The sequence below is a fragment of the Rattus norvegicus genome, chromosome 6 (genome assembly GCF_021556685.1).
Source record: "Rattus norvegicus strain SHRSP/BbbUtx chromosome 6, alternate assembly SHRSP_T2T, whole genome shotgun sequence".
Classification (NCBI taxonomy): domain Eukaryota; kingdom Metazoa; phylum Chordata; class Mammalia; order Rodentia; family Muridae; genus Rattus; species Rattus norvegicus.
Genome location: NC_141539.1, coordinates 127,544,821 through 127,568,440, shown reverse-complemented (window position 1 = coordinate 127,568,440; position 23,620 = coordinate 127,544,821). Strand labels below are relative to the sequence as shown.

At 47.9% G+C, this 23,620-nt stretch overlaps 1 protein-coding gene and 1 long non-coding RNA gene across 8 annotated transcripts in view; one reads left to right on the top strand and one right to left on the bottom strand.

Annotated features, from left to right (window-relative positions):
• LOC134479252 (uncharacterized) overlaps positions 1-12,457 on the top strand; it is a 33,097-nt gene extending 20,640 nt beyond the window's left edge. Inside the window, exon 2 of the long non-coding RNA XR_015623314.1 lies at positions 10,151-12,457. This is a non-coding gene — a long non-coding RNA (uncharacterized LOC134479252). The remainder of the gene's footprint in view (positions 1-10,150) is intronic.
• The window catches only part of Rin3 (Ras and Rab interactor 3), a 108,876-nt gene that overhangs the window by 40,880 nt on the left and 44,376 nt on the right, over positions 1-23,620 (bottom strand). For 6 of the 7 annotated variants that reach the window (XR_015621954.1, NM_001414929.1, NM_001108052.2 and 3 more), the window contains 1 exon segment: positions 22,618-22,735. Coding sequence is in view for 4 of the 7 variants with exons in the window: in NM_001414929.1 (NP_001401858.1) it covers positions 22,618-22,735 (118 nt within the window). In the remaining 3 variants the exon portion in view is untranslated. 7 annotated transcript variants of the gene reach the window in all.

The window sequence follows — 23,620 nt, the reverse complement described above, 5'->3', positions numbered from 1 at the left end:
TGGTAATCTTGAGGCTCTCATGTCTATGGTTTTATTATTTCCAAAATATGTTCATAGGCCTTCTCCCTAGAGATCAAAGGGGGTACCCTGAACCTGAGAGAGCCTGTCTGGGGCACCCTGAACCACAGTCTGCTGGAGCTGTAGGACGTGGAAGTCAGTATGAGATAAGCCATTTGTTCTAGGGCCTGTGTCTGGTACTGCACCTGCCTGGGGGCTTGTACGTGTGTCTGGGCATTAAATCACGGTGGCGAGCGTGTCTCTATGAGCTCATTGTATGTAGCCTGTCTGTTCCTCAGTTTCTGTAGCTGTGAACCAGGGTTACAAGTGTGCCAATTTTTCAAGACTGAATGGCGGTCCCCACAGAGATGTATTAAAGTCTCGGTGTTTAGAACGTGGTATGTGAACTTATTTGGAAACCTTTGCCATGTTTGGTGTCCTTTTTATAAGAAGACTTTGTGAATAGACGGAACACCAAGCCACAGAGAAGGAATGACCGTGTGAAGACAGGCAGAGCCTAGAGCTGGGAGATCAGGAACACACTAGAATCTGAGGCCTCAAAAATAACCAACAACTTCGTTTAAAGTGTCTGTCCCCCAGAACCATAAGAGTTTCTGTTACCAAAAGTCATTTGGTTTGTATCCTTTGTTGCAACAGGAAAGAACATATCATTGTTTAAGCCTGAAATAAAGCAATTCTTGGGAGCTGCTTCTGATAGCATAGGGAACTTCAAAATAATGGTAATGGCCCCAAATGACAGTTTTAGCAGATGTGACAACCAGAGAGGCCACTGGGAGTGGGAAGATTCCATGGCTATACATGGTAGCACATGCAGCTTCTACAAAGGAGTCATACGTGAGGGGAGAGCCTTCTCCCTCAGCTCTATCATGCATTCTTCATTCCTACCTCTAGTCTCAGCCCTTAGAGCCTGCAGGGCTCTCAGCCCTCAATCTACCCTCTCCACCCTTTATCTGTAGCTCTGTTTCCTCATCTCATCCCTTCCTCTTCAGGGCCATACACAGGCAGAGCTATGGAAGGCTCAGCCAGTACCAGAGGCTGGGGACCAGCAGAGATCGGGGCATCTTGCTTTCCTGTCTGTGTGTCCAGCATACAACCAGGCCAGGCACATAGCCAGGGCCCACAAAGAATAGAGTAGAACGGATTTTCTGCTTTGGTAATGGTGAGCATATTCTGTCTGAGCGTGGATGGGTAGTTGCTTAGGACGGTGTGTGAGCTGGGATGGGGGTGAGGTGGCAGAGTTGGGGAGACTGGGATGAGGGGTTCTGTGCTAAACCATAAACGCCTACTTAGCAGAGTTCAGCAGCACTGTGCATGGCTACACTGTTAGGCAACGCGAGGTTTCCTCTAGATGTGGTGAAACTCTCTTAAATGGTGGTGACGGTTGCCCAACTCTGAATACACTAACACCACTGAATTATATGCTTTAAATGGGCCAATCATCCGATACCCAAACACAGCGAATTAACATGTCTGAATAAACTTTAAATAAGGCTGTTACTTAAAAAAGATGGGGAAGGTTGACTAGAGTGGACTCAGCCTTCGTGCAGCGTTTTGCTGAGATTTTTATAACGAGTAAGAATGACTTTTTTTTTTTTAGTTAAAAATATTTTATTTTATTTTTATATGTAGTGCTTTGCCTGCAAGTATGTCTGTGCACCACATGCCTGCCTGGTGCCCGTGGAAACCAGAAGAGGGCATTAGAGTCCCTGAAACTGGAGTAATAGACAGTTGTGAGCTGCAGTGTAGGTGCTGGGAATTGAACCTGGGTCCTCTGGAAGAGCAGCTAGTAGTCTTAACCAGGGAGCCATTTCTCTAGTATGGCTTCCAGAAGCAGAGATTTCTCCTAAAGTAGTTTATCTGGTCTATCCTCAGAGACTGCCCAAAGCTGACAAATGCCCAGACCCCAGCACTGCCAAGAGGCCATGTCACCTTTAACTTTACATTGCTTTTACATGGCCTTGGGGACACCCAGCACCCACTTCTGCACTTGGCAATAGGCTATGGCCAGAGCCTGCCACCCTGTCTTAAAAAAATAAAAATTAAAAAAAGCAAAGATTCTAATAGACATTTTTGTAAAAAAAAAAAAAAAAGGTATACAGGCCCACACAGTCAATAAACAGATAGGAAAATGCTCGGCCTCACCGGTCTTTAGGGAAATGCAAATCAAAGCTACAGGATACAGTTTGTGCTCTCTGGGACGGCTGTCCTGTCGTCAAAAAGTCAGGCAGCAAGTGTTAACAAGGACAGGCAGGAATTGGAACAGGCTGAGGGGAACAAAGTGATGTCACTGTGGAAAATAGTTTGGTAGTTTCTTAAACCTACAGAATTACCAAGAAGTGCATGACTGTGTCCATGCAAGCCTGAACCCAAAGGTGTTCACAGCGGCACTCTTTATGCCAGGGGCTGGGGGTAACTACTATGCCAAGCACCGTGCTTGGTGCTGGAGACAGTATGGACAAGGAAACAGGCATACGTGGCCTCTGCCTTTTGCAGGACACATGCTTACAGAGTGACAAAGTGGAATTGTCCTTTTAAACAAATACCTGGTAGCTATTGACGCACAGAGGCAGAGAGATCTGAGTCTGAGACCAGGCTAGTCTAGAGAGGGAATCCCAAGACAGTCAGAGACACGCAGAGAAACCCTGCATCTAAAAAAACATTTCCCTTTATTTTTGCGTATATGGTGTGTGTGTGTGTGTGTGTGTGTGTGTGTGTTTTACCTTGCATGTATGTGTATCTATGTGCCATGGATATGTAATACCTGTGGAGGCCAGACGAGGGCATCAGATCTCTTAGGGCTGTAGTTAAAGAGGACTATGAGCTGCTGTGAGTATGCTGGATTTGAACTTGGGTCCTTTGGAAGAGTAGGCATAATTTTAACTGCTGAACCATCTCTCTATCCCCAATGGGTTATTCATTTTTGATGTTGAGTTTTGAGAGTAGAGTCTTTGTCAGATTCATGCCTTGCAGACACACGCTCCAAAAGTAACTCACCTTTCCAAAGATTTAAGAACAGACAGAGAAAGAATACTATTTGTCCATGAGCTTAGAGACACCCAAGCATATGCCAGTCCAGTGTGTCTAAGGGAATTCCACTAACAGTCAGGTCTTCTGCCCCTGAAACAGTTTATGTGGAGGTCCCCTTCCCTGTCAACCTCATGGGATTCAGAGTCACCTAGGAGACACACCTCTGGGCATTTTTGTGGGAGAGTTTCCAGGTTTATCTGAGCTGTGAGGACCCACCCCGGTTGTGAGAGGAACCATCCCGTAGGCTGGGGTCCCAAATTGGACACAAAGGAAAAGGCGAGCTGGGCTGTGGTATGGGTCTCTCATTGCAGACACAAAGGGACCAGCCAACTCCTGTTCCTGATGCACCTTCCGGACATGGTTTACGCATACACCGTGAGCAAAATAAACCCTTCCTTCCCTGAGCGTCGCTTTTGCCAGAACTTTGCCATAGAGATGAGAAAAGTAGCCAAGGCAGTTAATACGCCATGGGACTTGAGTGGGTTCCCGTTCTCACCTACTGCCATCTGTATCCACTTTTGTAGATGGTGGGGAACTTAGCTGCAATCACGCCTGGTCTTAATTACTACAAATTCCCCATGTACAAGTGAAGGAAATGTGTCCTTAATGCTGTGCTCTGTGAGGAACAGAGCCGCTACCGACAAGGGGCTGATTTGAGTTCTGTTGTAAGTGAAGGGCGAGTAGCTGGGGACCTGATCCTTCCCAGGCTTTGGTGGCTTTACACAAAAACATCAATGGGGATACACCTTGCCAAGGGTCACTGTGTGTGGTGGACATTTACTTAGCAAACAGAAACTCAACCTGCCACATTTAGACAGCTCCGCCAACCTTAGAGATAGCACTTTTTTGGGGGTTGGGGGTGGCTTTCAAGACAGGGTTTTTCTGTATAACCCTGGCTGGAGATCTCTCGCCCAATGGCAACAATAGGTCTTACTAAAACGTTTAGTTGTGACACCCACATAAAGGGTTGGTCAGAGTCACCCTCCAGCCTGGCTTGTAGAAACAAAGGGTGAATGGGTTAAGAAAGCTGACAGGAGACCTCACAGAAAGGTCACAGGGACCTTTCCTTTCATGGCCAGGGGATCTCCCTGGGGTAAACACTGACGTAGCTGTCTGCTTGTTCTCTAGGGATGACTGAGAATCCAGTTGGGCTGAGTGGAGCTACGTTAATTTGCCTTAACTCGGATATAGCCAGAGCTCTCTGCACACTGTGAAAAATGGATGGGTCAGATCTTACTGACCCAGGAGGAAACTGGTGGGAAAGAGGTCAGGAAATCTGGATGCCACACCCCCAGGAGAGACCACGAGCCAACCTCTTTGGCTTGGAGAAGAAAAAGACCCCATGACACCTGTCTGGGGAGAACTTGGGTAGACCCAGAATATCTCCTTACCAATTGTTCTTATGTGACACCATAGAGCTAATCTCTGAATTCCTCTGTCACCCAGGGAGGGTTGGAATATCTACTGTTCGACTTTGACACCCCTATCCCAAAGGGCACTAATTCACTGGCTCAGAGCTTCACAGAAAATGACAGGCCCCAAGGACAGAAAGTGAAGGTGACAAGAGGCTAGAGAAAGTAAAGTCTGCAGGGTTCCCCACAGTGAAGGGAAGCATCTCTGTGTGTCTGTGTGTGTGTGTCTGTGTGTGTATGTGTCTCTCTGTGTGTCTGTGTGTGTGTATCTGTGTGTGTATCTCTGTGTGTCTGTGTGTGTGTATGTCTGTGTGTGTATGTGTGTGTATCTCTGTGTGTCTGTGTGTGTGTGTATCTCTGTGTGTCTGTGTGTGTGTCTGTGTGTGTGTGTGTGTGTATGTGTGTGTATCTCTGTGTGTCTGTGTGTGTGTATGTCTGTGTGTGTATGTGTGTGTATCTCTGTGTGTCTGTGTGTGTGTGTCTGTGTTTGTCTGTGTGTGTGTATCTGTGTGTGTGTGTGTGTGTGTGTATCTCTGTGTGTGTGTCTGTGTTTGTCTGTGTGTGTGTATCTGTGTGTGTGTGTATCTCTGTGTGTCTGTGTGTGTCTCTGTGTGTGTGTGTGTGTGTGTGTGTGTGTGTGTGGCAGGGGGCTGGGGGAGGAGAATAATAACTCTGAGTCCTGGGGCCCCACAGTATGAGGTCTCCCTTGCCACAGAGACTGCTGTGATGCAGTTTTATCTCACTTGAGAGCCTGGAGAAAAGGCCAGAGCTGCTGAAGGAGTGCTTCCTAACCACAGCTGCCAGCCTCACAGAGCAGGGTAAGGAAGGGACTAACCATCCCGAGCTCTACCCAGGGAAGCTCCTGTGTCCTCTGGGGAAGGTCTGCACCTAGGCCCAGAAGGTAGTTCCCACTGTAGGTCAAAGCTGTACAACACCAACCCAGTCAGGGCCTCTGGCCACAGATCAAGGCAGCGCCTTCCTGAGGCTCACTTTCCAGTGCAGGCGAGGTATTGTGAGAGTCAGTCCCTGACCGAGGAGGCCCTGTGGGTCACTGTGCAAAGGCCAGAGTAGCATGCTGCTGAGGCAGAACCAACAGCCAGATAACCTGGGTGTGGAGGGCTGACAGAGAGGCTCCAGCAGCTGGCAAAGGTGATGTTCAAAATGTACCAGAGAGACTGCCCTTCCTGCCTGGTTGGTAAGGATAAACTGGGGGGTGCCTCTACCTCTCGAGCCTGGCCGATCCTGGAGCCCCCTTCACTGTGCTCCTGCCGATCGCTCAAGCCTCCTCTCACAGGCCATCTCTGCAGCTCTTTGGTTTGTATTAGAGCATCTTCCTCAGCCACAAATTCTCCACCAACCAGCACCCCAGCAGGACAGAATGAGCCTTGCCCTGGGGCACCGTAGCTGGAACCTAGTGGGACAGGTACAAGGAGACCCAGACAGACAGAGCTCTAAACAAGGTCCTGTCCAAATGCCTCAGTCGTTGCTAAAGCTGGGAAACCAGGAAGGCTTAGTAGCTGGCCCAGGGGTGTGGTCAGGTCATGACAGTGCCACTAGCAAGCTCACTAGGCCCTTACTCAGGAGCGGAGGGCACAGGGAGGACACACCAGAATTCCCACTGGAAATCAGTCATTGATTCCTGCCTGCTGTCAGCACAGAGGCTCTCTCCTTCAGGCCAGTCTCCTCCCTTGTTATGGGGAGGCCTTCCTGGGAAGAATGCTCTCCCCTCTCTGGGTTAGACACTGCTCACATCTTATTCTCTAGGACAGGATGTCAGTTGCCAGAGGTGCAACTCATTAGCATGGGTGCAGGCCTCATTTCTTTTCGTGGTCCCAGCTGTAGGATCCTTTGGGGTTCTTATCTGGGAAAAGCCATCTCTGAACCCCCACGGAGGCAACTGCACTGATCTCATATCGTTCTTGTTTAAATAAAAGGCTTCTGCTTTTGGAAGCTGTTCCTACTGAGCAAGTGCAAACAAGAGGCGTCAACAGTCTGAAAAGGAACACAGGAGAAACTGTCACGATGTAGACGGGACTTCATCTGGGAACTATTTATAGGTTCAGATGCCAAAACAGAAGGGGGCACTGGACAGATTTGCGAATTGCCGCGTATCAGGGAAGACTAAATAAGGAGAAAGACGTGGAAGGTCTTCCGGGAGGAGGCAGGTGCGGGTGTGGGGATGCTGAGGGAGCTGTGGACATGGGGAAACCATGCTTCTCCCTGCTACACTGAACCAACCAGCCAGGGAGGCTTGTGACTGCCCACAGCCTGAAAGAAGGGACAGTGGGGAGGGAGGCGCCCCGGGCACCACCCTGATAGGGAGGTCAGCTCCAACTGTTATGAAGGCCTTACCATGGATAGCCAGGGGACACTGTTTCAACTTCAGGATGTTACAAGTACATGCGAAAACTGCATCTTAACATAGGGAGACATGGCTGAGTAGACATTTTGTTTTTCATTCCTATGCTAAGTATGAAAGGTCTGGGGTGCACTGTGCACGTGTGCTTCATCTCAGTGCAAACCGGGCCCATTTCAAAGGCTTGAGAGCCACTGCGCTGGATAGAGCCATGGTTCTCACCTGGGAGCAAACTGGTCCTCCCTGAGTTGGCCATGTACGTGGATACTTCTGGTTGTCACGCCTTGGGAGACGGTGCCACTAGCACCTACGGGTCAGAGGTCAGGAATGCTGACAACATGCCCTGCCTAGGCAGTCTCACACAGCAAGGGAGGACTTGCTAGGGCCTGGTGTGTGCACCCTGAAGCACTTGGCAGGAGTCTAGGGGTGCTTTGCATAGCAGCTCCCAGCCTGCTGGTGGCAGGTAGTGAGCTCCCAATATCAAGGCTTGGAGCTGAGCTCTCCCCAGAGGGTGTGGATTCCTGTGTCCTAAACTAGCAATGTGGAAACAGAGTCACAGCATGAGTTATGAATTAAGAACAAGGGGCCAGTCTTAGGCAGTTGGTACTTTGTCTTCTGTGAGATCACTAAGCCAGGTCCATAAACGTCTTAGCTCTCTTTGTCATCCCAGGAAGGCTGAGTCTTGGCTCAGTCAGGAGTCTGCATTTTTAGAGAACAATGCTACTGGGGGTATGCGTGTGGGGGATGGGGATATTCCCTTGTCCAATTATGGGTCCATTTACATGCAATTTTTATCATGTCTACTTGGGCACAGGTTTTGAGTCAGGGATATCAATGCTAGAGCAGAACCCTGCCCTTCCCATAATGTTGCAGGCCTGGGCCAGAGCTCCTAACTCAACCCTATTCATTACTAAGCACCTACTGCATACCAGGTAGCATGGCTAGCCATGACCTTACTGTGTTCTTTCCCTCAGTTCCTTTTACTTTCTGCAGGCCAGTTCTCTTAAATATCTCTGGGACGTGTTCCTTCTCCTTAGGCCCACCAAGCCGTCCCCAACATTTGCTGTAGACTTCAACCTCAGGGCCTCTCTTGCATGCCAGCCTTACCCCTTTGTCCCCACTCTTGAAGACATGCAACGTCTATGTAAAAGGCACACTGGATGATGTCCTGCCCACGTGTCCTTCATCGTGCTCTGGAGACCTTTGGACAAAGGCTGAGTCTCACTCAAGGCCTGTGTGCAAGCTTACCTTCTCTGCTTACCCCTCCCTTCCACATGCCCACATTTTGCCTGCACAGAACTTCCCCTGCACACACTCCGTACCCTGGCACTCTGCATGAGCTGTCCTGCCACTTCATACGCACTTCCTCTCTCATCCAAACAGGACGTTTCTCTCTGTCCACCCCTACCCATCCATCACCAGGGGGGTGGCAGTTCTTCTGAGGGCAGTAAAGACCCTAACATTGTCTAGTTTAGACATCTACACATACCTTGAGTGAGCCCAGTGTACTTAACTGAATAAACAAATAAACCAAGGTATGTAAACCTCTAAACATGGCAAGTGACTGACTCTTCTTAGGTAGAAGTTTTATGACGGCAGAAGCATTTATTCCTCCTCCTCCTTTCTCTTCTTCCTCCTCCCTTTGAGACAGGGTCTCATTTTGTAGCCCAGGCTGTCCTCAAACTCATGATCTTCCTGTCTTTGATCCCTCCTCCAGTCCCCACAAATGCTGGAATAATGGGTACCCACCATCATGTGAGCTCAGAAGCATTTGCTTTTGCTTTATATTTTTATTTATATCCAGGTGGTCATGGTGCACACCTTTAGTCCCAGCACTCGGGAGGCAGCGGCAGGCGGATCTCTGTGAGTTTTAGACCAGCCTGGTCTACAGAGTGAGTTCCAGGACAGTCCAGGCCTACATAGTGAAACCCTTCCTTGAACCCCTCCCCCTCAAAAATTCTATTTATCTATATGCAGGGGAGGGAGCAAGGGACAGTGCATGTGACAACAGTGTCCATTAGGAGGTCAAAGGACAGCTTATGGAAGTTGGTTTTCTCCTTTACTGTGTGAGTGGGTCCCAGGGATGAACTTGGTTGTCTGATTTGGTAGTGGGTGTCTGTGCCTGCTGAACCATCTCACTGGCCCACGAATAGACCCATAGAGTTGTAGGAGCAGGCGCTGAGAGCCAGACTGCTGTGGTTTAGGTCTTGGCTTTGCCTCTCACTGATGTGTGATTCTGACCAGCCTTGGTTTCTGAAAAAACGGGGGTTATGATTCTTGTTATCTACTTCTGTGTAGCAAAAGACAGAGCTGAGTGGCTTGAAAATAACAATGGTAGCTTATGATTTATGGGCCAAAACCAGGTAGTGATCAGCTGGGTGATTCTTTTACGTTTTCACTGGCTGGTATTAGTTGGGCCCTGGTCTGGTCTGCAGGATCCAGGATGTCTTCCCTCAAATCATTATCAGGGAGAGTTAATTCAGCCAGGCCCTTCTCCCTCCTAGGCCTCTCTCCCTTCCATCCCCAGGCTTCTCTCTCCAGGACGGAGGCAACTCGGCTCTTAGAGTTTAAAAAGAAGCTGCTGGTTCTCTGAAAACCTAGGAGGAACTGGCTAGAGTCGTTTCTGCTTATTCTGTTGACCACAGAAGTCACAGGCTAAAGTAGATTCAAGGGAGGGGCAAGAGACTCCACCCCAGGAAGGAAGAAGCGTCAAAGAAATGTACCTTAATCTGCCACACTGAGGTGCCATATCCTAAAGCTGATAATGCAGATGAAATTAGCAGAGTGCTTGGGAGGCTGAGGCAGGAGGATGGTGTGTTTGAGGTCAGGCTGAACATGTGGAGAGATCCTGTATCAAAACTAGAAAAGAAATATTCCATACCAAATGCTTAATAAATGACTACTATTATAGGACATCCCTTCATTTCTGCCATTGCACTTACCCAAGGCTCAGCACCCAGCCACATCTCATTCAGTACTTTTTGGGCCATAGTTCAGTGGGGGAGGAGTCTTATGGATGCTTTAGGCTAGCCTAGAAGTAGGAGATTCTTATAGCCATCCAGGAGCCGCATTCTGCAAACCTGGGATCCTGCTGGAGTCCCAAGACTCTGGTAGGAAACTGAAGTCCTCAGAGGCCCAGAAGATCCAACACAAACCTAGCACATCCTTCTCTAAGGGTCTCCCCAAAATTCTGCTATAGGGAGGTCCCATAGGTCCCAGGCCCTGAGAATGAACTTCTGCCCATGTTTGTTCAGTGCTGTGTAACCACAGAACTTCAAAGCTAAGTCTGTCTGTTGGCTTTTTCTTTCATGGCCCCTGACGTTAATATTTCTCAAAGAAAAGCACGTGAGATCTCCATGGCATACTTCCAGAGGATGGCAGGCTGTGGTCCTGAGAACGCTGAAGCCAAGAGGAAACACCTCAGATGTCTATGGGGAAGTTCCTCAAGACTCCAAACGCTAGCCATGAATAGCCAAGTCACGCCATCTGTCTGATTTCTCCAAGAATTTATGATCCTATCATTAGAGTGTTCATATTCCAACTCAAACCACCATGTCTGTCTGTCTGTCTCTCTGTCTCTGTCTCTGTCTCTGTCTCTGTCTCTGTCTCTCTCTCTCTCTCTCACACACACACACACACACACACACACACACACACACACACACACACACACACACACACACATTGTGCTTTAGTTTGCAAGATCTCACATACATGAAAGCCCCAAGGGTTCTCTAGGGTGGCTGTTCACATCCTGGATTTTCAGATGGGGAATGAGAGCACCAGGGGGATGGCCTTAATCAGCTCTCCAGGGAAAACCCTCCTGGGTATAGCATCTTCTGGTTTTATGATATAATTCATCCTTAGCTGGGAAGAGGCACAGACACCTCTCTCCACTGGTTCTGACTGGTTCTAGCCCAACCAGGGCCTTAGCCCAGAGACAAAACTGCCTGTGCTCAGCCTTCAGAGGCAGAGGCATGCCTGGAACTCCCATCTCCATTGCTCTCCTCACTGAGGCCACGTAGCCCTGACCTGCTTCCTTTCTGCCTGGCTCTGGTTCTGTGTCTGGAACACAGAGGGGAAACAATGACCCGACTGTGCAGATAGTAATGACTGGACTATCGATATCGACTTCTCTATTTCCCTCTCTGCCATCTTCCTCTGCCTCTGGCGGGTCTGTTCAGTGAGGGATACAGAGATCTGACTGCAAACAGCTGGGTTCAGGTGAAGGAGGTACGCATCCCTGACTTGGCTGAATCCCAGGTAACATCCTTGGACACCATTACTCCAGCTGCAAAGAAGAGATCCTAACAACCACTTCAGAGGTGTTAAAGACAGAAGACTGGAGGTCCAAAAGCCATGTAGAAAGTCCCCAATAACTGTGGCCAAAGGCTTAAGACTTCAGGGTCCGGTGACAGGTCTAATTTCACCTGGACCTTCAACCTTTGTAGGTACCTGGTGTCATCTAAGACAGGGAACCACCTAAAAGGAACATTCCAGACGGGGAAATTCCTTTAGGGCAAATCCCCTAAATGCTGACAAGGTGAAAACAAGGCAGAAGCAATAAATATAAAAAAAGGCTGGATCGGCTGTGCCACAAAGAGCAAGGCAAACCATTCATCGATGCTGACAAATTACGGGAGACAGGCACGGGAGCCCGGAAGTCCATTTTTCGTGGAACCTCCTAGAGTGTCTTGCCTCTGCAGGTGGCGAGACATGGCTTGCTAACATGGCTTCCCCAAAGGCAGCTGCTCTCCGTGGACACAGCAGCGTTTGTTTTCTAGGTTGTGGTGAAGCTTTCTGGTCTAGGACTGTAGGATGTGTTCAGTTGGGGGAAGGGATGGGGCTTTATCCTTCCAGGGACCTTTGAACTATCCCTTGCCAGCGGAAGTCAGGAGTCCCCTCCTCCAGGAGGCACTACTGGTGGCACTGAGTTCCTTACATAAGGATATTCAGAAAGTTCCTGAGGAAGCAGATGAGGACCCACATCACGGATACCCACTCAGGGCTTTGTCCAAGCTCACAGTAGCTCCACTGCTATTGTTTCTCCTTAGGCTGGTGCTTTCTGGGAACTCCCAGGGCAAAAGCACACCCGGGGAATTAAGCTAGAGGTGTGCAGACATAGCAATCAACTTCCCCAAACCTCCCCAGAGCTAAGGTTCCTGAGAATCTCTCCTTAGATGACCTCAGTATTGGGTGTTCCGCTCCGCATGAGCTGAGCCTCCGCACAGGGTTGTCCCGAGAACTACAATACACACAATACAATACAATACAATACAATACAATACAATACAACACAATACAATACAATACACACAATACAATACAATACAATACACACAATACAATACAATACAATACAATACACACAATACAATACAATAAAATACACACAATAAATACAATACAATACACACAATACAATACAATACACGTTGTCTACATTTGTCTAGTCTTGCCCTCATCCATTCAAGTACCCTAGTGACTCTTCGAAGTGGACTGTGATTTAGCTTTAGACCCATCCCTCTCTGGGGTCTTTGACTATAACAGTGGTTCTGAGACTTTCAAATACTGTGACCCTTTAATACAGTTCCTCATATTGTGGTAACCCCCCATCAATAAAATTATTTTTGTTGCTACTTCATATCTGTAGTTGTGCTACTATTATGAGTTGTAATGCAAATATCTGTGTTTTCTAACGGTCTCAGATGACTCCTGTGAAAGGGTCACTTGATCCCTAGGTTGAGAATCCCTGGTTTATAGTAAAATAGCATCCCTACAAAGCCCCTCTCTTACCCTTTCACTAGATCACAAGAGCACCAATCACACCATTCTGTAATTGCCTGCTCTGCTTCTATGGCCAGAGTGGAAGACAGGAAATACCATCTAATCATCATGTAGGAGCCAATAAATGCTAAGGCCTTATATACTGCGGGAACACGCATAGCAGTGCTTAGGCCACTGTTACACATCTGCGGATCTTAGGTATGTTTGCACACATTTCTTGTCTGTCCTTCCTATAGGTTCCTTGGAGGTGTAACAGGCCACTGCCTGGTTGGAATGAGGGTCACATGTCACATGATTTTTTTTTTTTTAGTTCCCAGAGCTACTTAAGTGGGAGCACTGAATAGAAAATCTGATTTTATATTCTCTTCTAATGTATGCATTCAATGCTATATATTTCTCTTAGGCACTGCCTGCTGTAGTCTACAAATGTTGAGAAGTTTGAATTTTCATTTAAGGTATTTAGATTTTTTTTCCCCTGAGATGTTTTCCTTTGACTTGGTATTATGTGGGATACACTGTTTAATCCACCACTGTCTTTTTCTGTTTGTTGATTTCTGCTTTGATTCTATGTGCTCTGGTTTCTGATTTCCATAATCTGTCAATGTACGTCTTATGACCTAGAGTGATGAATGTTTCCTGTGAATGGAAGAGGCGTGTGTATTCTGCTTCTGTGATGAAGTGGTCCATGGATCTAATTGGTCTGTTACACATCCAGTTAATAGGCTTCACTGTGTCCTTACTGACTTTCTGCCTGCCGACTTCATCCATCTTTGATAAAGGGTGAAGTTTCTATCCCTGAAGTGTGTGTGCATGTACACACACATGTGTATGCATGTGATTGTGCCCGGACATGTGTGTGTTCTTTGGGTGTTGTTCCTCGGGAGTTATCCACTTTGCTCTTTGAGGTTGGCCTAGGGTTCACTAATTGGGCTATCTTGTCTGGCTACCAAGTCCCAGAGACAGGGCAGTCTCTGCCTTCCTGTATACAGGCATACGGTCCCCACATGGTTTTATGAAGTGCCTGAGGATTGGGGGCATTGGACCCAAGGCTTTATGTATGCTAGGTACCATGTACCACATTCCTATCCCTTAATTTAATTTTTTGATGCTGGGATGAAATTGAGGCCTCATATATGCTATGTAAATGCTCTACCACTAAACTAAAGCTTTAGGTCCTTACTGAAGTGACATCCAACCACCAGAGCATGTGACTCTGGCCCCTTCCCCTCATTCCCTTGGCCTTGCTAAAACAAAACAAAACAAAACAAACAAAAAACCAACCACTCCTCACCCCAACATAGGTTATATTCCTAAAGGTAGTCCCCCAAGGTCTATTTCCTTATTTGGCCACTTCCTCTCCTGAGGCTGGCTTCCAAGGTCCAGCCATCAAAGTCTAGCAATCAAAAGCCCCCTTTGGCTCCCCTAATTAACATTCACAATTAAAATTAAGCACCTCATGCTAACACAGGCTTTCCCTTTTTACCTTTATAAACTGCCATTTGCCTATGGACCACAACTGTCTCCTCTCTACCTAGAGGCAGGCCTTTGTCCCCTTTGCCCTGCTCCCTTGTTCCCTTCCACTTCATTCTCATCCTCTGTCTCCTGCCTTTGTCTCTTATTCCCAGCCCTTTGTCCCCTGGGGCAACTCAATCTCTTTTGTGCTGAGAGAACGCGGGGTATCCTGAGCTGACTCCAAGGTTCCCTACACTTACAAGGCTTCATGCAGTGTTCAGCTCACTGGTCCTTCCACCTCCTGCCATGGAGAGCACAGCTCTCTGTTCCTCCACCCGCCTAGGACGGGACAGGGAGCAGCCCTCAGCAGACATGTAACCTGCCCGTGACTTAAGATTGGTCTTCCCGGCTCCCCAAACTGTGAGAACGGAATGTCTCTCTTTTAGACTATACCCAGTTCCAGTTAATTGCTTTATGACAGCACAGATGGACTGAGACACATGCTGACCCAAGATCATCCACCCCTGAGACGGGAGGCCAAGAGACCCTAGGGCTTGGCCCCAACATCCCCTATAGCTGCTCTCAAAAGAAGGGTTGGTGAGTAGAAGCCTCTGATCCAGAAAGAGCTGAGTCAAGTTGCTGTCACTTAGACGGGTTTTCTGAAGCTACAAAGTCCCTAAAGGCAGCCCCTCAGGCACAGGAAGACCAGGAGCACCCACACAGACCAGAACCACTCTCCACAAGTACACTTGGAGCACTCACGCACAGACCAGAAGCACTCCCCACAGTCAGACCAGGAGCACCCACATGAAGACCAGGATCACTCCCCACACACAGACCAGGAGCCCCACATGCAGACCAGGATCACTCCCCACACACAGACCAGGAGCCCCACATGCAGACCAGGAGTACTCCCCACAGTCAGACCAGGAGCACCCACACAGACCAGGAGCACTCTCCACAAGTACACCTGGAGCACTCACGCACAGACCAGGAGCACTCCCCACAGTCAGACCAGGAGCACCCACACAGACCAGGAGCACTCTCCACAAGTACACCTGGAGCACTCACGCACAGACCAGGAGCACTCCCCACAGTCAGACCAGGAGCACCCACACGAAGACCAGGATCACTCCCCACACACAGACCAGGAGCCCCACATGCAGACCAAGAAGACCCACTGTGACACTAATCCATTTTCACCATCAGTTTCCTCTCACCACCAAGATCCCGTGCTCTCCATCTTTCTAAGTCATCTCTCAAGACCTCCCAAGTCCAGTTCTTTCAGAACCAAACAAACTCCTCCAGCTCCCATGCTAACGTTCACTGGAGAAGCACTGCTGCCCCAGACATCTCATGAGACACTGACTCCTCCCGAGTGCTCCTCTTCTCACCTGTCAGAGTCTGCCTTCTAGAGTGCTCCCACGACAACTCTCCTTCTCACGGCCATCTTGCCTTCCATCGTTCCAGTTCCAACTCTGAGGCAGTCACGAAGCTTTTGCTTTTGACGGTTTTCTATAGTGGCTGGTTACTGTCCCTGCTGGCTGCCACACAGCCCAGGGGCCCTAAAGCATCCATCTTACTGGGCTACTTCCTGCTCAAAACCTGTTTGTGACACTACAGACAAAATCCTTAATAGTGTAGTGCGCTCGTCACAGCTGCTGATGACCCAGTCAGATTCCACCCTTGCAGCCTCGATTTGCCGCCTCTTCAGTGACCGCCTGAGCATGGCTTAGCTTTGGCCCCATTCGCTTCCTTGTTTCTGAGCTTTGACATAGAAGACTGTGGCTTCAGCTTCTCAAGCCTGTTCCCCAAATGTTCTTCCTCATAACTGTTTCTCAACGTCCCAGGCTTACATTACAGGACAGTGGCCTCGTTTCCCTTGGTCAGTACTGAGGTCCTGTCTTAGCCCCTTTATGTTTTCCCTCAGAACCCACTTAGCAGATACTTAGTTTGTCACATGCTTAGCAGGAGAACCGAAAGCTCATAATAAAACAAGATGCTGAAAAAGGAAGGGTAGCATGCATAACTGTGGGGAGACACACACACACACACACACACACACACACACACACACACACCAGACATGTAATTACAGTACCCAAGAAGTAGAAGATCAAGAATTTGAGGCCAGCCTTGGCTTCAAAAATGCAAAGACAGGAATATAAAAGTGTGGAAAGATGAGGGTATGTAGTTCATGTCTGTAATCCCAACACTTGGGAGGCAGGCATGAGATCTCAAAAACATGTGGAGGAGAAGGAAGAGGAGAGAGGAGGAGGAGAGAGGAGGAAAAGGAAAAGGAAGAGGAGGAGGAGGGGGAGGAGGAGGGGGAGGAGGAGGGGGAGGAGGAGGAGATAGTTAAGTTAGTTTCTCAAGGTCCTTAGAGCTAAATTGACCTCCCTGCTTCATCTTGACCCAACCTCAGGTCTGGAAGCTCAAAGCTGGAATGTTGAAGGTGGAAAGAAGTGAATGGTGGCTATTTTAGTCCAAGATCCTATGGCCTCTAAGCAGCCTGGGACACATCTGGTTTTAGAGCAGTCCTCAGGACAGACAGTACAGGAAATGAGGGGTTGTGAGGTGTGAGCTACATGTTGCTAATTATAACTGCCACTGTGCATTGAGTACTTGTTACATGTGGGACTCGTGACTTTGTCCCAGAAATGTCTACATTTAGATACAAAGATGCCGAGTGCTTCCCTGCTGATAAATTCTTTCATGGATCTGCTCCAGCTGTGCTGGAGAGACACCCTCTATTCACAGATGAGGAAACCACAGCACAAGGATGTCAGACGTCTTACCTCACAAATAAAAAAAATCTAGAAACAAGAGTCATTCTTTCCAAAATTCATGTTCTAGAAAAAAAAATAAAATAAAATGAAGAGGTTTGCACTGACAAGCCTTCAGGCTTGCACACAAAGCAATCGGCCCTGCCTCACTTCCAGCTAAAACATGGAGTTTCTATACCAATTCCTCCTTTATGAATAACACCCGTTTGTGGACTTGAGCCATTTCCATTTAAAAACAGGTCAGATTTCATTCTAGGGTTTTGGTTGGTGTCAAGAGTATGGAGAGAAGGACTGGAGAGGCAGCTCAGAGGTTAGGAGCACTGACTGCTCTTCCTGAGGTCCCAAGTTCAATTCCCAGCAACCACATGGTGGCTCATAACCATCTTAATGGGATCTGATGACCTCTTCTGGTGTGTCTGAGGACAGCAACAGTGTACTCATATAAATAAAGTAAATAATTCTAAAAAAAAAGAAGTCACACTCAAGTATGCAGAGAAGTCAGAGGCCATGCCTCCTCTACTGCCCAGGAGGACCTGAGATCCCTCCTTTGCATGTAGAGGTGAGGATCCCCCGCACCCATCAGCAAAGAATTTGCCATAGTTGTCCAGGAGAAGGATTATTCTCCAGACACTGATACATTCAACTTGACCTAAACCTGCCCACACCCCTGGGAGTGAAGATTTACTCAGAATTGGTGGAGACTCTTCTAAAGCCAGGGTCAGTGGATCAAGGCACTGGGTGGGAGTGGTGGGACTGTGGCTTAGGCCCAGAGCACGGCGTAGCACACTTCCTGCATGGACCTGGCCATGCTGTTGCCTCAGGGCTGCTCTGCTAGAGACAGTCCCAAATAGATTTTCCTCTTCCTTTATTCAGCAACCACACGGGAACTGCCATCCCAGGGATATGTTTACCATGGTCACACCTCTATGCGTATTAGTGAAAACAGGCTCAGCTGAACGTTCTTTATCTGGAGGTTTGAAATCTGAAATGCTCCAAATTCCAAGACATTTTTGGCCCACCAACATTATGCCATGAGTGAAAACTTCTATACCTGATGCCAACTGACACATTAAAAGGCTGGTGCCTTGACAAGATTATTTATATATACAAATACATATACACGCACACATACACACACATATACACACACACATATATACACATACACATATATATAAACCACACACAAATATATACACACATACATATATACACACACATATACACACACATATATACACACACACATATATACACACATAGACACACACATATACACACACACATATATATACACACACATATATACACACATACACACACATATATACACACACATATATATACACACATATACACACATACACACACACATATATACACACATATATATATATACACACATGTACACACACACATATATATACACACACATATATACACACATACACACACACATATAAATCTGTTTTAGTATGTCCATACAGTATGCGTAAAACATAAGCAAGTTTCTTTGTTTAGACTTAAGTCTCCTCCCCAAGACAATGCAGCACATATGCAAAATAATTCAAAATCCGGAGGGAGTCTGCAACACTCCTGGTCTCAAGCATTTGGGGATGCTCCTGTTCTCTAGGGTAGAACATAGGGAGCATTTTGCCCAGTCACACTAGTGGCAAGAGGCAGAGGTGAGAGAAACCAAGCTATGACAACAAAGGCACAGCATTAAAAGAGAGGGTGGAGCTGGGGACCTAGAATTGCTGAGGCAAAGAAACAGCCCAGCCAATGGCCGTGCTCTGGCAGCAGACCTCAAGGAAAGAGGTTTGGGAGCAGCAGTACTATAAAGAGAACAAAATGAGATACACAGATGGCGGGCACCTCTGTGTTTGTGGCAGACATGTAGGAATAAGGATCGAAGAAGAACCAGATGACACAAATGACTTCAGTCTGCGTTTTGATTATCTTCAAGGCAAAGCTGAATTTGAATCCTACCACGTGGCCATGGTGATGCAGGGAATCCTACCATGTGGCCCTGGGAGAAAATCAAGAACCTGAGAGGTTAGTGCTCCCATTTCTGAATAGCCTGGTATAACCAGCTTGGCAGAAATGTAAGATTTTTCTCTGGAGACACTCATGTCCCTTCTCTGGGCTATCGCCCAATTGAAGTCGTGAATTGTCAGCTAGGAGAAGGAGAAGCCTGGGCCTCTGGGGCCAGCTAGAGGAGGATTTATATCCCAGGAAGAGATTTCAGAGCTTTCTGATTACTAGCCAAACAACCTTGCAGGACACGCTTGGGATCCAGACAATGACCTGGCTGCGTTGGGCAGGGCCATGCCTCAGCCAGGACTGCTTGGTTATGCATGCCTCTTACCCTCCACTTAAACCTAAACCTCATGTCAGCATCTTGAAGATGGACTTGTGGAGGATAGTCACTGGATCTCTTGTTTTGTTTGCTTTCCCACACTGAGAAGACCCACATTCTCACCCTTTCATCATTACCTATCTGTTTCATTTGCCTATAGAGGACAAGTGGCCAAGCCCAGCTCGTGGGGGCTGCCAGGGCCCAGGCTCCGATGCCCACAGTTCTAGTAACACCCATCTGTCTTAACCAAACTCAGCTAAACTTTCACAGGCTCCTGGACCTTCGCAGAAGCTCCTCATATACTGCCTGTTTTAGCAATGACACCTCTAGGTGTGGCAGGAGCCTCCACCCTACTTGTCTGATCATCATTTAGACCCAATCAGGCTTTTCTTGTCTCCCAGCCCCTAAAAGCAGGGCCAATCTGCCCACCTTCAGCCAGCACCCCATTAGATCATTCATCCACTGGCCCCCACATTGCTATAGATCCACCTGTGCAGGCTGAGTTGGGATCGGGCCATTCTGTAATTGAGAGCCCAGTGGCTGCAGTGTTTCTGAGCTGAGTCTGTTTTCACTCTACTACCCATTGCCCTACTCTCACTTGCCTTCATAAGGCTCTAGGTTGGAAATGGGACATGAAATCAAACTTCCCACCCTGCTTTACAAGGGCTGGGTTGCATTTAAGGTACAGAGGCCTAGATGTGATGCCCTAAAGGCAGCAGCAGGTGGGTGGAAAAGGCACACAGGACAAAAGAGCAGAGCAGACAGCTGCTGAGTCAGCTCCAGTCTCCCCTCTCCCCTCCAAAACCCTCAGGCACCCTGCCTTGAACCAGTATTTTCTCCCAAGGCCTTGGGCATGCCCCCGTCTGAGCACTTTCCCAATCCTAGAGCTAACACACGCTCAAGGCACGTGGGTCCTTAAATGTACAGAGGGAACTAACATGTGGCAGCCTAGCCCCGAAGTCATGACTCTCTGTAAGAGACAGTGTGATCTTGAAATCCCAGCCCATCAGTTTGTGGCCTACTGGTCGACCTTCTCTTGGGATGACAAACACATCCAGCATCATGTGACTCCAAAGACACTGTGAAGGTCACATTCCCCTTGCCATATGAAAAATGACCCAGATTCTTGGGGGAACAGGAGACAACCCAAACAACTCCACCCCTTCTGAGTCATCCAAGGACACAATGTACTTCAGTGGTTTGGAAAAACCACAATACTCCCCATCCTCTTTGAGAATCCCACTCCCACCCCAACTCCACAGCCTTTTCCCAGCTCCATGTCTCTACTTTCATACTCGGGGAGCAACTCCCAGAATTCCTTAAAATCCTTCTGCTTGGGGCTGGAGAGATGGCTATGTGGTAGAAAGAACTGGCTGCTCTTCCAGAGGACAGGAGTTCAATTCCCAGCACGCACATGGCAACTCACACCTGTCTGTAACTCCAGTTCCAGGGCTTCTGACGCCCTCACACAGACACATGAAGGCAAAACACCAATGCACATAAAAACAAAACAAACAATATATATATGTATATGTATATATATGTGTGTGTGTATATATATATACATATGCATATATATATATATGTATATATATCTCCATCCAGCAGCTCTGTTTTCCTTGGCACATAGTTGACTGTTTCACGGTGTCTCCTGCTGTTAGGTTTGGTCATGTGACAGGGTTCTAGCTAACAAAATATGGGTATAGGAGACACCTAGACTCTTTTCCCAGAGTCCACACAGTTACCTTGGACCCAACCCTAAAATATGGAGGGTTATGTGCTGAAGGTAACAGAGCATCAGTGTGCCTGCAGGGGACCTAAGTGAGGCACATTTTGCTGTGCTTGGAAATGAACTTCCTGCACCTTTAAGTCATTTCTTGGTACTGTGGCCATTGGCTGATTTCCACATGGCACATCCCCCATGACAGAAGAGCTTTTCTTTTTTTTTTTTTTTTTTTGGTTCTTTTTTTTCGGAGCTGGGGACCGAACCCAGGGCCTTGCGCTTCCTAGGCAAGCGCTCTACCACCGAGCTAAATCCCCAACCCCAAGAGCTTTTCTACTTCTGTCTCCTTATCTTCCTTGATACCCTAAGAGGCAGGTGCTTGTGTTCTTTCCACAGGATGCAGCACCTCTGCTGCATAGGGTACACATTCTCTGCGTATCCCTGACTGACCTGGCACTCAGTCTGCAGACCAGGCTGGCCCTGAAGCCAGATCTGCCTACCTCTGCCTTTGAGTGCTGGTATTAAAGGCATGTACCACCACTGCCTGGCTTGAGGCACACATGTTTTGTTCATGTGGTTTGAGTTGCAGGAAAGACCCTCTCCCAGCAAGATGGGGACCTACCCTACTTTCCTTTTGTAGAAAAATCAGCCCTTTGTTGGATGAACACAAGCACCTTCAATATTCTAGCCTTAAGGCTTCCTCCTCTTAGATACCCTCACACAATAGATATTCTTTAGCCATTCTTCATCCATGTAGGTTCTCAGTGTTTTGAAAAGCAGGCACCCAGGTTGTACTTACTGTCATTCTACTGTTGACCTAGGGTGACGAGCTTCAGGGAACACCCTGGAATTGTTTCTATGGGTGTCAGCTAGTGCTTGGAATAGTCTATGAATTCTTGTCACAGGCATCTTAGTTCAAAACCTAACACGTGAACACATGGTCTTTGAAAGGAGGCAGAAGATGGTTCAAAAGAAGGGAGCATAGGTCAGCAGAGGTCCAAACTCCAAGATGTCTTTAATAGTACAAAGCCACCATGGAATCCAGGTATGGTGGTTTGCACCTGTCATAGTAGCAGCGGAAAGGTTGAGCTAGGGGGAGCATGAGTTCGAGGCCAGCCTGGATTATAGACCCTCCAAATAGTTTCCCCACAAACCCATATCTCTTCTGGTAGCCCTGTGTACACCCGGGAGTTTTGCCTTTGGAAGTGCTTGCCCATGTGACCCTAACGAAGGCTCTGGGATAGAGATAGGATAGTGACTGTTGGTTTCATTCCATGGAAAGAGAAAGCTGAATTTCAGAGAAGCTACATGACACATGGCAAATCATGGCTCGAGGATGTAGTAATAAGTCACTGGAACCCAGGACCAGACATCTTATTTTCTCCTCTTTCTCTGTTGTTCTTTGTGCTCAGCAAATGAGAGAGAACTTGACCATGGCTACCGGGAAGCAGAGCCTACATATAGGCTGTGAACAGAGAAAGTGAATGGTAAATGTGACTTTGCTTAATGTTTTGAAACAAGGCACAGGAGACACACCAACATGGGTATCCTCCTAAACTCTTACTTAATCCAAAGTGCTACCTTGGAGCCAACCCTAAGAATGATTTTCCCCATTCATGGGGGAAAGAATGTAGGGTCTGTAGCTCGCACGTTCTGCCGCTGTGGCTTGGAGTGGGGAAGGTGAAGTAAGAACTTACTAGACTTTTCTTCTTTGATGGGGTACTCCAGAACTTCAGTCGAGGTGTTCTTCAGAGAAGGGAAGTGGACACATAGCACCAGTCGCTTCAGGCTGCTGTCCCGGCACACCAGGAACATCTGAAACAGCAGAAGCAGGGGCTCTGTGAATCAGAGGCTTTGGCGGAGGCAAGGGGGTCATCAGCAAGATGGAAATCATCCAGAAGGAATCTGAAGCAAACATCTGGGGAAGGTGGTCACTCATCCCTTGAGAAAAGTGAACCTGACCCATATCCAAATTTGAGATCCCCAAGTCTCATTGAGCCCATGCATGGTGGATGCATGGGGAAGCTGTGGGATTCTGTATGAGGGTGGTCTGGGATCCAGGCTCAGAAAAGCCTCCATAGTTGGGAGTTGGTTGAATGTCAATTCATTCTCTAGCACCCAGCTCTTTTGGGGGAGGGGGTGAGAAGGGGGTGGGAAGTATGTTGAAAACAATTATAGGTTATCGGGAAATTTAGACATTTTTTCCCTTTTGTAAAAATGAAAGTAGCTAATATTCTGTTTGGACCTCGTGGTACCAATTGAGCACGTCCTCGTGTGTGCTAAGCAGGGTGCTTCTACTATGCTCCAGCCTTCCTTCCACTCATTGTTCTTTATTTTGAGACAAGGTCTCCTTAAGTTGCCTGGGTTGTACCACTTTCGATCATGGAGTGGCTCTATCCGTCGTGGTCCCCAGGGGCGTGGCCTCCCAGGTGCAATGGAAGGGAGAAGCCTCTCCTTCGTTACAAACTGCTGCTTTATAAAGTCCTTCCCAGGCCACACTTCCTCCCCAGATGACACTTTCTAGAATGTTCTGACTCCCTCGAACATTCTATCAAGGGAAGGAAAGTGCTTGGTCAGTGTCCCCGTTCCCTCCATACTCACTCTGTCCCTGAACTCTGTCTCCTGGGCTCAGGTCCCAAACAGCTCAGCTAGAAATCCCAAGACTAGGAATGTGGCCAAGCGGTTGAGGTTGGCAGGAGC